At 54.4% G+C, this 15,013-nt stretch overlaps 2 protein-coding genes across 8 annotated transcripts; both read right to left on the bottom strand.

The window, feature by feature from the left end:
- Positions 1-984: 984 nt before the first annotated feature.
- Positions 985-9,187, bottom strand: CCNL2 (cyclin L2). Of its 6 annotated transcripts, XM_073797666.1 has the most exons (12): positions 8,818-9,183; positions 8,379-8,453; positions 8,001-8,199; positions 7,098-7,218; positions 6,098-6,162; positions 3,520-3,619; positions 3,225-3,329; positions 3,001-3,142; positions 2,659-2,755; positions 2,446-2,557; positions 2,268-2,360; positions 1,982-2,121 (listed from the first exon to the last, which is right to left on the bottom strand). In XM_073797666.1, exons 1-11 carry the CDS (start codon positions 9,140-9,142, stop codon positions 2,274-2,276), a joined length of 1,428 nt encoding a protein of 475 aa, XP_073653767.1. In that variant the 5' UTR covers positions 9,143-9,183; the 3' UTR covers positions 1,982-2,121; positions 2,268-2,273. The 6 variants fall into 6 exon arrangements, with proteins under 6 accessions (XP_019797865.1, XP_073653778.1, XP_073653774.1 ...); XM_019942306.3 differs by lacking the exon at positions 2,659-2,755 and having other exon boundaries at positions 985-2,121; positions 8,001-8,110; positions 8,849-9,180; XM_073797677.1 differs by lacking the exon at positions 2,659-2,755 and having other exon boundaries at positions 985-2,121; positions 8,001-8,110; positions 8,818-8,940.
- A 2,923-nt stretch (positions 9,188-12,110) lies between these two features.
- MRPL20 (mitochondrial ribosomal protein L20) lies at positions 12,111-14,764 on the bottom strand. Of its 2 annotated transcripts, none has more exons than XM_033845488.2 (4): positions 14,589-14,761; positions 14,393-14,503; positions 13,657-13,734; positions 12,111-12,542 (listed from the first exon to the last, which is right to left on the bottom strand). In XM_033845488.2, the coding sequence occupies exons 1-4, from the start codon at positions 14,673-14,675 to the stop codon at positions 12,369-12,371; spliced, it is 450 nt and encodes a 149-aa protein (XP_033701379.1). In that variant the 5' UTR covers positions 14,676-14,761; the 3' UTR covers positions 12,111-12,368. The 2 variants fall into 2 exon arrangements, 1 of the variants encoding a protein (XP_033701379.1); XR_004523422.2 differs by having other exon boundaries at positions 12,336-12,542; positions 13,246-13,734; positions 14,589-14,764.
- Positions 14,765-15,013: the final 249 nt, after the last annotated feature.

The raw sequence follows: 15,013 nt of genomic DNA, 5'->3' as shown, positions 1-15,013 counted from the left end.
TCCGAAAACCAAAAGAAGCCTCCGTGGAGCATGGTGTTTGGCTAAGACCCAGCGTTGCTCCTCAGGGTAGGGGGCTCCGAGGGCACCACTTCACCCATCTAGGCCAGAAAGGCTCCGTTGTCCTCGCTGAGGTTGGCTAGGATGGCAGGATCTCAAGAATGGACGTGCGGGGGCTCCTGCTGGCACTGGGATGTGGGGAGTCTCATTGGCTCTACTGGGAGGCTTGCTTGCTTCCAGTGAGTCTTAGGCAGGAAATGGCCAGGCCTGGACACCCCCAGGCCCCAACCTGGCTAAGCGGGGAGTGGACGATAGGCCAGTAGGAAGGCAGAAACCGTAGGCTCCCGGCCCAGCTCTGTAACTGAGTCACCAGAGGACACCCTTCTGCCCAAGGGACTGCTTCCGGTTCCCAGGTCGGAAGGTCTCTGAACACGTCCTGCAGCCCACCCCTCCCTCCAGCTGCACGGCCTCCCCAGGCTTTTGTGGTTTGATCATAAGAGTGAGCCACCTGCACCCTGGGCACTGACCCTGCCGCTTTCACACCTTGGCTGTACTGACTTCAAGCACCTTTCTCCAGGCCCACTGGCTCCAGGAAGGCCACGCCTCCCACCCACACAGCAGTGCTGGTCTGGGGAGAGCCAACACGGGGCACAGGACAGGCCCAACAGCCCTCGATCTGCACAGAGCACACGCAGCACCCAGAGACAGGCCCCACACCCATCCTGCTCACCTTCACCACCAACCTGTCTACTCGCCCGCCACCCACTCTGACGGAGGACCCCACCGGGGTGATGCTCCTCTGGGGTCCTTGTTCCTGGCTGCTGCCAGCCTGACAAAACCTGACGAAAGCGCATTACAAACCAATGTCCCTCAGGCACTAGGGAACTCCAGACCATTATGTTCTTTTCAAACCCTCCCTCTACCCCACCAGCAGCAGACAGCTCAGACTCCTCACAAACCCTCACAGAAGAGCAGGTGCACAAAAACTCAATACAAAACCCAACGCTTTAATGAGATGAGAGACGGCAGCACAGACGTACCAGTAGAACAGGTACTGCCAGCTGTGCACGGGAGCAAGCAAGCACGTTGACAAACCACAAACCCTTTAACGTTCCAAATATCCTGAGTAGAGAGAATTGTGTTTATTTAACCACATAAAATGCATATATAGGAAACTTCTCTATTTAGGAGCTGGTGGCCTGCACTCAGCATTGCACAGATAAAAATATACGACTTTCAACACAGATCTAAATACCTTCACATTTTAAAAATCAGAATTCTCTACACAAGTTTTAAGCTGACAGAATTCAAGTTCTGAGTTTTCGTATAGCTTTAACTTGTATTAAACATGTTTATTTACAACGTGGACAGAGTGAGGGGCTGTTAAGGCCATTTTCTCATAGTGAAACATTGCAAAATACGTACATAAGTACAACCTAATATAGGCAAAGGTTCGAAAAGTCATTTTCTTGGTTTAACGTAATTGAGTATCGGTATGGAAGTGAAGAGACAGCCTGTCGTAGCACCAAGCCACGCCACTGGGACGTGCGCACCCCGCCTTTGCAACCAGCAGGGCTGCTGCTGAGGCGGGCGGGGTGAGCTGGGCCCGGGCCACACTAAAGGGCGGCTTGCTGGCCTCTCCATTCCATCTCCAAATTCATCACACAGTCCCGAGTCAACAACCATTTCCAGAAAGAGTCACGCCCCAGGGCCAGTGGCCGAGGTGGGCATGCCGAGGGCCGAAGGGCAGACCTTCAGGGAGCCTGCCCTCACCTCCGGTGCCTGCTGTGCCCGGGGTGGTCCCGCTCATAGCGATGGCCCGCTCGCTCGTAAGAGCGAGAACGCTCCCGTCGCTGGTCTCTACAGTAATGACTTTTCTTCTTGTATTTTCCAGAATTATCCGCCCGTTCCCGTGAGCGGCTCCGAGAGCGGGAGGAGCTCCGGCTCTGAGACTTGTGTGGCTTCTGGGCAGAGTACTTGCAGTCCTTGGACCTCCGGTAGCTCCTTACTTTGGAGCCTTTGTAGGGAGCGCCCCGATGGGCCTGTCTGGGTGGGGAGTCACTCCGGCTCCGTGAGCGGCTCTGTGACTTGGACCCGCCAGATGTAGAGCCGCTGTCGCTTTTCCTGTGAAGGAGACCACTGGGTGGATGACCGCCCACCCCGCCCACCTCTGGGTCAGGAGCAACTGTCCTGAGGAGAGGCCACACCACCTCCCAGGGAAGACACCCACCCTGCCAGGTGCAGCCCCAAGCGCCCCGAGCGGCACACACCTTCTCTTAGGAGAAGCGGATGGCGACGGGGACCTGGAATAACTCTGCTCGTGACTCCCACTCCGACTTCGAGCCCCTCGCCCCCTCGGCAAGCTGAGAACAGGGCGGAGAGCAGAGTTTCAGACCCCACGTCTTTGCAGCCAACCCCAGCGGCCCGTTGGGGCACGCGGACACTCACCCGTTCACCGGGCTGTCGGCCTTGGCTCTCTTCACGCCCTCCACTTTCCTCCGGGCATTCTTCACAGAGAGTGGGGAAGGTTTGTCTCCTTGGCCTTCCTTGGGGGATTCCGCTAGAATCAAGTATGAGAAGTTACAACCCGACAGCTGTTCTGCTGAGAAACGGGTCAGCCAAGCAAGGTGGGGCCTCTCCCGCAGGACTGCCGCTGCTGACCGTGACTCCCTGCTCCCCGCCGGGCTTGGAACCACCAGACGCAGGAAGGTCACCCGTCCCGCTCCTCCAGGACCGGGGAAAGGCGTCACACCTAACTCTAGAATATGACAACATGATCTACTGCTCCAGATTTATGAGATTTTCATTAAAGACAAACTATTTGGCTAGACTGGGTGAACAGCCATTTCAGGAGCCTGTCCATACCCCTTCCTACTGAAAACAGAAGCACAGACGTCCTAGGAGCCCCCCAGAGTGCTCAGACTAGCCGTAGACGTGATTCTAAGAGAAATCGGGAGGGGAGGGCCACCCCTGAGAGGAGCACACGTGTGCCCTGACGCTCACCCGGCTTGGGGGCAGGTGAGAACCGCGACGTGCTGTCCAGCACCTGGGTGCCGCCAGGCAACAGGCCCTTGGCTTGTGCCTTTGCCTCGTCAAGGGCGTACCTGCGCTTCTCCACTTCACCTTCCAGGTGGGTCAGGTCAACCTAGAAAAGCCAGAGTGCAGGATTCAGACCAGATGCTTCCAGTCAAACACAGAGGAACACGTGACGTGAAAAGACACAAAACCTTTTTCCGAGTATATAGCTGCAGAATTTTTAAGCAGATTTCTTGAATTTCTTCTTCAGTTGCTCCAAACAAAAGAAACCAATGGGGACGATTGGGCAAAGGGATCTGTAAACACAAAAAAGTAATCACCGTTATACTTTTTTTTCATTGCCGCCAAGATTCTCCGGGCAATAAACACAAGCCTGCCGGTCACCGGCAAGTAGGCTTTTTACTGGCTCCAATGAGCATAATTTGAAGCACAGTATGTAGAAGTTCACTGGGGTCGGTGAATCCCCCGGGGTGGCCCAGCACTGACCTCCAGTGTCCGGGCAGCAAGATAGATGCAGGCACAGGCGATGCTCTCAGGCTGGAACCTCACAAAAACGTCTGTGCGAAGGCTGTCATTCATGTAGTTCCTGAAAAGCAGATGCAGGAAGAATTGCAACGCCCGTGGCAATGCCCACACCACCTGTCTGCACTGTCTAAGTCAAGTCACTGCTCCACTAAGTAAGTCTACTGCCAGGACTTAGAGCTAGACAGTCCTGTGAATCTCACAAGTTCATGGAGAAACGTTCTAGCTGCTTCTTCTGAATACACGACAGGAAGACAGGGAAATAACTGAAAAAATTTTTTAAAGCTGGCTGAATGTCAGACAATATGTGTTGCTATGAAAGAGAACCGACTTTAACTTTACTTTTCCCTCTCAACCTTTGGCCTGCTCTCATGCAAAACACAGTGCCTCAGAAAGATGTCTACTGTGGCAGTTCAACGTATCTGATTAAGGAAACCTAAATGCTCAAAATCCATGGTGCAGAGAAACATGCAAACTCAAATGAACGGGCTCAGCACAAAGCCTGCGAGGGCCTTTCTGAGACAAGTCGTCCTCTTGCACTCCTTTTCCGGGGAGAGGTGCTCACGGCGTGGCTTCTTCCACACGGGGAGTCCACTTGAAAAGGGGGGAAAACGCGCTTGGGTGTATGGGAACATCATGCAGAGGGCTCAGTGCCCCAAGGGAAATCCTCTTCTCAGGCTTATCAAAGAACCGTTTCCAAACTGTCCCATTTCAACAAGGAGTCTTAAAATGAACATTCATAAAATCACATAAAAGCATCACAATACTACAAGTTTCATCACAATCAGGACATTTAAAAAACTTTATCACATTTTAGAAGATATAAAAATACAAAACATTTGCATTTTTAAAAAAATTAAAGAGTTTTGACATTGGCTACATTTTCAACATTTTCATTTAGATATATTTCTCTAAGATTTAATAGACCAAAAATCAGATCTCACCTTAACTTTATCAACATTGCAAAAACAAAAGACTAATTTCACAAGAAAACAGTTGCACAGGTCACGTATTTAGTGCTCGTAACATCCCCCCATGGTACCAGGCTCCATCCAGAGGGGAGCCAAGTCGTGCTGGGGTCTGACTGATGCACCCCCCACCCTGGTTATCTCTGCCTAAAATCCTGGAGAAGGTGACCTACAAACTCACGGAGAAATTCCTCAGTGATAAATTCTCCGTCTGCCCACTAGCAGCACCTGGCTCTGAAGCTCTTGCTCCAGGCACCCAGAGGGGACCAAGGAAAAGCCTGTGTGATGGAGCCAAGGCCACATGTCCCGAGAGTTGCAAGTAAACGGTTCAAACATTTGATAAACATAACCGTCAGTAACTTTTTTGGTTCTAATAAGAAAAACTTTAGCATTCAGATAGTGATAATATTATTAAACCGTTTACTCTTAGGTCCTAAAAAAATACAAATGAAGTCCTCAAAACATATACTTAAACTTAAGTGCTATTTTTGAAATAAGTCACAATATAAAAAGTGTCCATGGAATGATTTAAAGATGCACACCTTTTACTAGACTGTGTCAACACTTAGTGCTGAAAGAGCAACTCTAGGACTTTCAGAAATAAAAACACCATCCCACACTTGTCTGAACTCCCACCAGCCAGTTTTCACAGCTTCCCATTTTTTTTAAAGAGAAAGGTACTGCATCTTTATTGCACAGGTAGAGCAGTTTCAAATGGACAAAATTCATGTCAAGACAGTTATCAACTCTAATCAATACAATTACCAAGCACGACAGAGGATTAACAAGAAGCACAATCGTCAGAGAACCACAGCAGCAGTGGGCCAGCACTAGACTATCGTGCGCATACCACCATCTAGAGCCAGCCTTCGGCGGAGAGCCTGCACTGGATTGGCTGAGGACGGCCGCTGTCCCTGCACCGAAGCGCTTGGACAGGAGAGGAGAAGTCTTAGTCACTTACCCTCAGAGGCTACCCTTTGATTGAAAGAGTACAGAAAAGAAAAGTCAAAATAGGTTCTCCATTAGACACAGCACAGCACCAGACAATTCAGGCAGCAAAAATATGACCCTTACACACTTCACTCTGTGGGAAAGCACCCAGCTCTGAACTGTTACTTCAGGCTTCACTTCTAGCAAATGCATTGTTAAAATCAGTCCCCAGATTGTAGGAAGGCTTTACACCCCCTCTTCCTCCCATAGGATTCCCTTGACCGAGGCAGTCAGAAGCAAGTTCACGGTACCGTGAACCTCTAAGTCCACATTACCGTGAACCTCTAAGTCCACACTGGCAGCTGAGGGAAAGACCCCTACGTGCCAAGTCCATAGCCCCCAAAGGGCAGCCCAGTGACTGCTCTCCTCCAGGGGCAGGGCGGGTATGGGCCACCTTACCGTTCCACCAGTGCCTGATATCTGGGGAGTCTGGCTGGAATTTACATGGCAGGAACCCTGGGCACTCAGACAACTCCAGCCCACAACCAAGTCATGGGACCGACTACCCACTGCCCAAGTGCCTCAAATCAACAAACTCCTGCACTGCCCTGGCTGGTCTCATAAAACAAGGAAGGCCAACTCACCATGAGGTCTGGACCAGGTGTCGGTTACGCTCACACTCTAACACCTGAAGGTACATAACGATTATCTGGAAGATATGGGTCAGGCAATTATTATCAAGCACCTTGAGAACCCAGAATTCAGATCTTGAGGGCATCCATGCAGCAAATAAGGGCCTCGTCCTAGATCCCAGGGGTGGCTCCCGGTCGCACGCCCCGTGCACAGCTCAGCTGGAGGGGAGCTCTTGCCGACGCGCCCGCTCCCTGCTTCTGCAGCCAGGTGCCACGAACGCGCGTGAGAACCTAGCTGCACTCAAGTCTGTCTCGGCCGGAACAGGGCTGATGCTCATTCTCGTCTTCGACACACTTTCCACCAGTGAGATTAGCCTGCCCTGAACATTGCTGTACCCCAGTCACCAACGTATACAAAACGTGGTGTGAAAATACTTTCAGCAAATGAAGAAAAAGCTCTTAAACGTGTGGTGAGTAATCTACCGAGATTCTGAACTAATACCAAGAGAAGATATGAGGAAACCCCGAGTAAAAAAAGGATGGAAACAGAGATGAAAATAGCACTCTTCACGTTTGAGTGTAACATAGAAGATATACATGGTATCGTATGCTCAACTGATACACAGTGCAAAATAGCTTTCGTTCATCTCCAAATAAAGGGTTCAGAATTCTTCCAATTCCCCAATATAAGAAAATAAAGTTATTACTAAAGCAGCTTTAGAAAAACAGCTGTTGAGAAAGAAAAAGTAAACTGACAGATTTCATTTTTACAAGTTCATCACCATTTTTGAAAGCTCAAACTTAAAAGATGCAATTTCCAAAACTTTTAGAAACATACTATTAAGATAAACATGATACAAGAAGACTAATAAGAAAACAGTTATTTTCCAATTATAGATAAAAACTGGAAAACCAAATGAGGAACACATTTAATCCTTTTCAGTTTCCAATCTAGGTGAGAATGAAGCAATGACTCTGGTGGACTCATGTGGCAGCTGGGCCTCATACCCACCTTGTGAGGGTGCTTCACATGGACGCAGAAACCCAACTCTTTGAGAACTCGCCTTTCTGCCTTGATAATTTGATTCTTTAAGTTAACATAATCTTGATCCAACAGTAGAGGCACAGGTTTTCTACAAATACAAAGCACACGATCTGCATAAGGCTCAAATAAAACAAAGCCTATCAAATCCCACGGGTTACCCCCAAACAGTGACAATCTAAACACGATACAGAGTCAGGAAGTTTGCTTCCTGTAACTAACAAAACCACAGTTTTCCTCAAACCCCAGCGCTGACCTACTCACCCCGCCTCAATGACCCTCTCCCTGTTTTCTTTACGGATGATAAACGCCGCCTGAACAGAGCGGAGGGTCTCACGATCTCATGGCCCAAGGACTACATGCCGTCCATCCGCCTCAAGATACAAGCAGGTGTATTGAGGATGAAGGGGAAACCAAAACACCAACAGAAGCATGGCATTTAAACAGCCAAGGCTGCATTTTAAAAAGGCCCTCCATTAGCTGGAGCGTTGGAAAGCCTGGGCCAAGGATGCTTCTAAATATCCTGCGACGCACAGGACGGTCCCCACAGCAAAGAATCATCCAGCCCAAAACGCAAACAGTGCTGAGGTTGAGAATCCAGTTCTAGAGCATTCAGGCTGACGTGGGCAAACCACGAAACGAAGGCCACAGCCAAACTACAGCCACAGCGCCCTGTCCTCCTGACTGCGGTTCCTTCACTGATTAAACAGCATCTGTTGGGTACACCCCCCCACCCCCGCCACAGGCGCCACGCCTCCTCCTGGGCACAGGTTTAAAACCTCACCCCCTAAACCTTGTTTCAGAAACGTTAATGTAACGGAATAACCGTGAAAACAGAGACAGATACATACGACAGGTCTGATAAAAACTCACTTTTTCTCTCTCAGGTGTCGAAGGCGATGAAACACGTTGATGACGTCCCGTATCCGTCTTGGAGCCTCTTCTATCTTGGAGGCCAAGTGAACACAGGCCATTGACACGTGCTGAAACGTAAGCGATGCAACACAGAGATGTTTGTTCCAAGGACGACAGTCTCCAACAGCTGAAGAACGGCGGTTAAGAGCCGTGCACCCTGAGAAAAAGGCCACTTGGAAAAAAACCCTCTGCAGTACAGGGGGCTTCCCAACCCCCCAAGTACAGCGCTGCAATTGGGAGACAAGTACTCGTTCCTCTGAGCAACGGGCAACGCAACAAACCCAGGTTTCCTGTCAACACGTTTCTGAGGGAAAGAAAGACGGGAGGAAGCCTCACCTCCATGGAATGCTTCACAAAGGACTTGGTGTAGAAGAACCGCTGGAACAACACCTGCCCGGTAGCCATGGCAACCTGCACAAGAGAAAGGTTCCATCCTTTTCAAAACCCAATTCAAAGCCCTCAAAGTTAAATTATTAGGTTTCACGAGACTCCTAACAAAAAGTCAAAAACTAAAATGCTTCCGCGTCCACAAAGGTTCTTCGCGTCCTGCTGCCTCGCCTCCCTCATCACCTCCGGTGGGCGGCAGCGGGGACTCCCTGGGCCTGGGTCGGCCGGTGGGCCCGGGGCCAGGTGAGAATAAGGAGCGGGGTCGGGGTCCGAAGAGGGGATCGGCGCTGCGCCCGGGTGCCGGGCGGGGACACGGAGTGGGCTCCGGATAAGGCCCCCCCGCCAACAAAGGGGCCGGCAGCCTTCCCGGCGCCAGCGCGGCGGTTACCTCGGCCCGAGGCTCGCGGCCGCTCCCTCACCTGCGGCAGGCGGAGCAGGATGCCGGCCGCCTGGATGAGCTCGCAGCCCACCACGCGGAGGTCGGTCTCCGTGTCAGTGTCGAGGCCACTCGACATGGACGGCGTGAAGCGGAGCTTGTCGTCCGGCAGGAGGCAGTTCTCCAGAGTGATGAGCACCCCGGAGTACAGCCGGTCCCCAATTAGCACCCCCTGCGACCCCGGAGCTGCGCCCCCGGAGGCCGGCGTGCCGGCCGCTGCCGCGGGGGCCGCCGGTCCCGGAGCCCCGGCCCCGGCCGTCGCAGTCGCCGTCGCCATTTTGCGCCGCCGACTCCCTCTTGGGCTCTTTCCCGACAGGGCGGCTCCCCGAGACGCACTACGGCCGCGACCGCCCCGCCCCGCCCTGCCGCGTGCCATTGGTTCGACCGGCAGGCCACCCGGCGCTCCCTTGCTGCGATTGGCTTAGCCGCCTGTCCGTCAGCGGCGCGGCGGACGCCGGAACCCGGCGCGGGCGGGAGCGGGCTTGTTACCCAGGAGGCCCTGCGGCGCCGGGCTAGACCGCGGTCTCGGCCACGACCCGGAAGCACTAGTCGGAGGTGCCAGCCCCGGGCGTGTTTTATGGGCTAACCGCCCCGGTCCGGCCGTGCAGTCCGTGCAAAGACCCGGGAGCTCTCTAGGTTCCCACCGCAGCCCCAGGCTCCTTAGGGGTCCGGCGGGTGCTGAGGGGGGCTTGGGGGCCCCGGGGGCGACCCCGCGTGGGCAGGGCCAGGCGGGACGTCCCCTGCCCCCAGGACCCGCGCGGCGGGGCCGGGGGGCGGCTCTCCTTCGGCCTGGATTGCGTCCTTCGGGCATGTGGTCCAGGGCTTGAATGGAGCTGTCGGAGTTTTCCGAGGCCCCCGACCTGAAAGGATGGGCGCACGCGCTAGTAAGTTGTCCCCTAGCCCACACACAGCAGCAACGAGATGCTGTTTCCCTGAGTTAATTTGTGGCCGCCGGCGCGGTCAATTACTCTCTAGCCTTTACTGAGTCCAGGTCTTGGGGTACAGGTATTAACGCCAGATTCCCAAAGTTCTCGCCTTCAGAGCTGAGTCCAGAAAGGAGAGAGAAGGTAGCTGTAAACGTTTAATTCGATGTTTCTACAAAGCCACAGCAGCTACAAAGTTGCAAGAGGCATGAGTTCCCCCAGGTTTGGGAGGAAAGGAGCCAGGTTGGGATGCCCCGGGGTCCATGGGAAGGGGCTTGGACTTTATCCTGCCAACAGCGGGGAGCCATCCAGGGGTTTGACCCTCCGTTTCCTCATCTGTTGTATCAGGCGCTCTCGGGATTAGTGACCGCCAGCTTCTGGTGGTTTTTACGTCAGCTGACAGCAGTGTTGCTCTCGCCTCAGCTGCGACAGCATCTGAGTTATCTAGTTATCCGTTGCTGAACAGTTATCCGAAACTTTCACCAGGACCAGTGAAAGAACCTGTGTGAGGATGATGGGAAAGCAAGACTGGGTGAGGGGGAGCTTGGGGTGGGGGGCAGGTTGGAGAGGAGATTGCAGGGTAGGAGCCTCGGTGGGGGCAGGTTCAAACACTTGGGAACTGCCAGTGATTGCACCCAACTCAAACCTGCGCAAACCCAGTGGTGCCATTGACTTCACTCCTGCTGAGACTCGATCCTGCAGCTCAGACCTGTGCGAACTAAGCGCCAGTGTCCTGTCTTCACCTCTGTGGGCAACGTGGCTACAGTGCCCCACCTCCCCTACCCCAGCCGGCAGCTCAGGGAGCTTTCCTCTCTGCGGGCCACAGCAGCACACTCCAGGAAACAACTTGTTTCTTGTGGGCCCTGTCTGGGCTGCCTGTCCATCCCCTAACAGTGACTGGCCAGAGGAAAGGGAAAAACTGATGGCTCTAGACAGTCAGGGCCAGACTCTGGAGCTGGGGACACGGCCACAGCACAAAGGGAAACCTGGTTCTGTGGCCAGGGCAGGGGTGCCAGGAACAGCCCACAGTTGTCTGCCACGTTCCCACCTGCCTTTATCAAGATGGACGAAGAGAAGGCAGCTCCTTCCCAGCAGTGCAGCTTGCACAGAACTTGGTCCGCCACACGAGAGCTCTTTGTATCCTCCACCCTGTTGTTTTCAATATGAACCATTTTCTGCCAAGGTGCGTAGTCAGGCGCTGCACTCAGCATGGCAGAACAGGACTCAGGCACCTGCCCCCGAGTGCTTGGTCCAGTGGCCATGTTTGGACACAGCGACAAGGGCCAGGAGGAGGGGCCTCTTAAGAAGCCAGAGCAGTAATTGCAGCTGGAAGAGATGTTCACCCGCGTGAGGATGGAGGAAAGTGGGCAGAGTGAAAAGATTTGACCGGCTCTGTACTGAGCTGGAGATGGGTGTTGTCTGAGGGGGGTGACTTCCAGGGCAGGGCTGGCAAAGGGCGGGGGACAGCATCGCCACAGGGCCCAGCATGGGGGTTCGGAGTGCGGTCAGGCGGGCATTGCCAGGTAAACGCAGGGGTCATCAGCAAGCAGACAGCGACTGCTCTGGTGGGCCTGAAGAGCTCTCCTAGAGCAGAGCGTGTGCAGGAGGGGAAGGAGGGCAGTCCTGGAGGGAAGGGAGCGCATGGTCCTCCGGGGCAAGGGCTGTGTCCCTTGGACTTGGGGACCAGGAGACGGCTTTGGTGAGAGCTATCAGGGCGTGGCAGAGCTGCTCACAGACCCAGTGACAGGAGGCCAGAGCTGGAAGGGGCTCAGAATGCAGACGAGGCTCCTGGAGAAGGCCAAGGGAAGGCCCTGTTCCTGAGCAGGAGGGGCACACAAGTTCCATTCCAGCCCAAGAGGAGGGTGGACACCTCTGCGTGGGAGCGGTCAGAGGGGGAGGACAGGGCTGTAAGGGAAGTAGGGCTGGTAGACCTGTTGTGAGGCGGCCCCTGTCAGAGATTTCTGGGCTTGACTCCGGAACTAATGAAGTCAGCTATTTGGGGGAGGGGCCGAGACCCTTACATTAAGGCTCCCCAGGTGATTTGATGGTCACCCTGCCTGCGGGGGCTAAGGCGAGCCCAGGACCCGGACAGCCACCCTGCCTGCTGGTCTGGGGAGTGAGGGAAACCAGCTAGTGCTCAGTGGCTGAAGAGCTGCGCCAAGGAGTCCCTGCTGGAAACCCAAGGAGGGGAAGGGGGAGGTCAAGCAACAGCAGGGCCTGCTGCCACCCCCCAGCCTGCAGGAGGATCTAGGGTTCCTAGGGGAAGCCTTGCCCTAATTACCACCCAGCACACGGGCACTCAGGCAGGGCCGACCCAAGGTGTTTGTGCCAAAGAACACAAATATTTTATTTACACAATCCATGTGAGATTTCTGAACCTGTGCCAAAAGAGGCAGATAGGGCCTTTTCTCTCAGGCCTGTTACTGAAATGTAAATTAACACAAATGCAAGTCAAACTTACTCATTGTTGACAAATAACTCTTAGTCCCTATTTTAGTATAATCATCACATGGGGGAAGAAAAAAACTTTTCCTAAGATGCTCAGCCTCAAAGGGCAGTCAGTGGGTGTCAGCATCCCCCTCAGAGGTGCTGTGCCACCCTGGAAAAAATGCCTTCGGGCTCCTTCCCATCCCCCAAGGCAGCAGCAAATCCTTCCTGTCGCCTCCTTTTGGCCAAAGCAGCCAAAGATTTAAAAGTCTTTGGTTCGTAGATGGCTAGATCTGCAAGTACTTTCCTGTTGAGCTCCACCTGGCACTGGGAAGAAAATTAGAGCCTGTATCAGCATCAGAAATGCATTTCAGTGAAACACAGGAAGACTTGGAACACGGCTAAGCACCCTGTGATTTGAATCACCTTAGCACACACCACTTGAGCCCCAGTGGGGGAGAGGGAGTGGTGAGTCCTGTTCAAGCAGGACGCGGGAGGAGAAGGGGGGCGGGGGGCAGGGGGGGAAACCAAGGGCTGTCAGCCAGACTTCTGGCCTGGGGTACCCTTTAAGGCAGATGGGAAGAGGAAACCACAATTTCCATTTCACAAACGATGAAAAATAAGACACAGAAAAGGTGTGTGAGGCACAAGCAGAGGAATTAAGATCAAAACCGGGCGCTCATTACATGAGAGAGCCAAAGTCCTCTATCGAGTGAAGCAACAGAAAATGCATGGACAGTGCCAGTGAGTCTGGGGTGCAGAAAGAAGAGGGGATGGTCTCCTGACATTAAAGGCAGCTGTGCAGGAGAAGTCAGTCCTGTTCTACCACCTGGGACCCCTGTGCTGTGGGCAGAGTCCCTCTCCTTTTGAGCCTAGTTCCCCATCAGTAAAACAGAGGTGTCGCACCTACACTTACCCTGAGGATCTTTGTAAAGTGCCAGACACAGGGCCTGGCACAAGGACCCATTCCCCCTAGCTTTTCAAGTAAAAACGTAAATGCACACAAAAGCAGAGGGAATACCATACTCACCAGAGGCAAGTGACCAAGATTCGGTGGCACATGCTTGCTTTATTCCCTCCAAGATGTTTCCCTCCTTTTTGACTACGATTCAACTTGATCTGCTACCTCACCAGAATTCATTCAGTGTAAAAGCTTTGAAATTAAACTTTAAAGTTAAAGCCAAGTTTTTCTACCTTTTTCTCTTGACGGGGAAACACCAGGGCTTATGTCTTGGTGCCACATACCCTATTACCAATTCTGCTACCAGCGGGGCAGCGGCAGAGCCAGTGTGGTGCGTCCCCGAACCCACCAGAACACCACTCCAAGAACAAAAGCAATGTTGGGCTGCTAACATTCCACTGCCCACGCTGCTGGACCACGGCAACTGGACGGGTTATGAAGACGTTTAACGTCTCGGCAGGACCACATCCTCGACCATACCTTAATCAAGTTGAGGATGAATGCTGGGTACTTCAGGCCGTGTTCCTGGGAAGCAGCTGTAACTCGACTGATCCAGAGCTGAAATGAGAAACACTGAGATGCTTAAGAACCAGCTGTATGTTACATCCACACCTCTCAACGAAGGTTGTCACTGGACTAAAAGGGTTTTTTTGTAAGAGCTAATACAAAAAGTCAGTGTCCTATTCAGGCTGAAGTATAAAGAACAGTGAGCAAAAGCTGGTGCTCTTTATCCAAATGCCCGCTGTAAAGCATTAACTCCACACACATCTTTAGGCGCCGAGGGAGGATACAAAGATGAGCAAGAGATTCTGGGGCAGACACAGCTCCGGGCGTAGCAAGGGTCCAGGTCGAAGCTTCAAGGAGGTGAAGGCCTGGAGGGGAGGAGGCAGGGGCCTCGAGAAGGGCCAGAATGGCGGGGCAGCGGCGTCCGCTCCAGGCGCAGCGAGAGATCTGAGCGCTGCAGGGAAGCCGGGCTGGGGAAGTTCTGCGTGCATCTGTCCAACAGGTTCCGTGTGAGGCTGCCACGCCGGACCCGCTGCCACCCTCGCGCCCCCGACACCCGCACACCGCATCGGGCCCAGCCGGTGCCAACGGGGCTGCGCGCGAACCGCGTGCACAGGAGCGGCTCGCCGGGCGCGGTGCACCTGCGGCCGCGAGGCCCCGCGGGTTCGGGAGGGCTGGGGCAGCGGGGCGAGGCCGAGCGGGCCGCGCTTACCGTCCGCAGGTTCCTCTTCTTCAGCCTGCGGGCTCGGGTGCACTGCACGAACGCTCGCGTCACAGCCCTGACGGCCAGCCGGTAGCACCGATTCTTCCTCCCCCGGAAGTGCTGGTCAAGAAACGGGAGAGGAGGCGGTCGGCGGGACCCGCGCGCGCCGGGCCAGGCGGGGGCGCGGGGCGCACGGCACACTCACCCGCGCGTGCTTCAGCACCTCCTGGACCCGCCAGTAGCGGTCAGTGATGCGATTCCGCAGCCAGAGCTGCGCCGTGAGGAAGACCATGGCGCCCGCAGCCCGCGCCTCTGCTCACCAAGGTGAGCGTCGCACCTCCGCCGCCACCCCTCCCCAGCGATTCCGGGTCAGCTCTTCCCTCACCCAGGGGAACTTCCGGGTCTCTGCGCGTGCGCTCTGGGTCCGCGCCGCTATCCCTCTCCTGTGCGCATGCTCGAGCTCAGGGGGCGGTGCCGGGGCTGGGCAGGGCCTAGGCGGTGGAGGAAAGGATCCCGCCCCCCCCGCGCCCCCCCCACCCCCGGCAGCTGGAGGGCGGACAGCCGAGCGTGGCGTCCGGTGGAGCGGAGAAGCGCTGCCTCCCACCGAGGGGCCTGGTCCTCTTTACGCCG

The sequence above is a fragment of the Tursiops truncatus genome, chromosome 1, assembly GCF_011762595.2.
Source record: "Tursiops truncatus isolate mTurTru1 chromosome 1, mTurTru1.mat.Y, whole genome shotgun sequence".
Taxonomy (NCBI): domain Eukaryota; kingdom Metazoa; phylum Chordata; class Mammalia; order Artiodactyla; family Delphinidae; genus Tursiops; species Tursiops truncatus.
The sequence above is the reverse complement of the archived record's forward strand: the minus strand, read 5'-3'. Positions and strand labels throughout refer to the sequence as shown.

Coding starts and splice junctions, on each gene's coding strand:
- CCNL2 (XM_019942306.3), bottom strand. CDS start 9,142: ATGGCGACGGCGACTGCGACGGCCGGGGCCGGGGCTCCGGGACCGGCG. Junction 6,163..7,097: donor ATGTGAAGCACCCTCACAAG/GTGGGTATGAGG, acceptor CATATCTTCCAG/ATAATCGTTATGTACCTTCA. Junction 2,558..3,000: donor CTCACCTGCCCCCAAGCCGG/GTGAGCGTCAGG, acceptor ACTTGATTCTAG/CGGAATCCCCCAAGGAAGGC.
- MRPL20 (XM_033845488.2), bottom strand. CDS start 14,675: ATGGTCTTCCTCACGGCGCAGCTCTGGCTGCGGAATCGCATCACTGAC. Junction 14,504..14,588: donor AGGTGCTGAAGCACGCGCGG/GTGAGTGTGCCG, acceptor TTTCTTGACCAG/CACTTCCGGGGGAGGAAGAA. Junction 12,543..13,656: donor TCATCCTCAACTTGATTAAG/GTATGGTCGAGG, acceptor TTTTCTTCCCAG/TGCCAGGTGGAGCTCAACAG.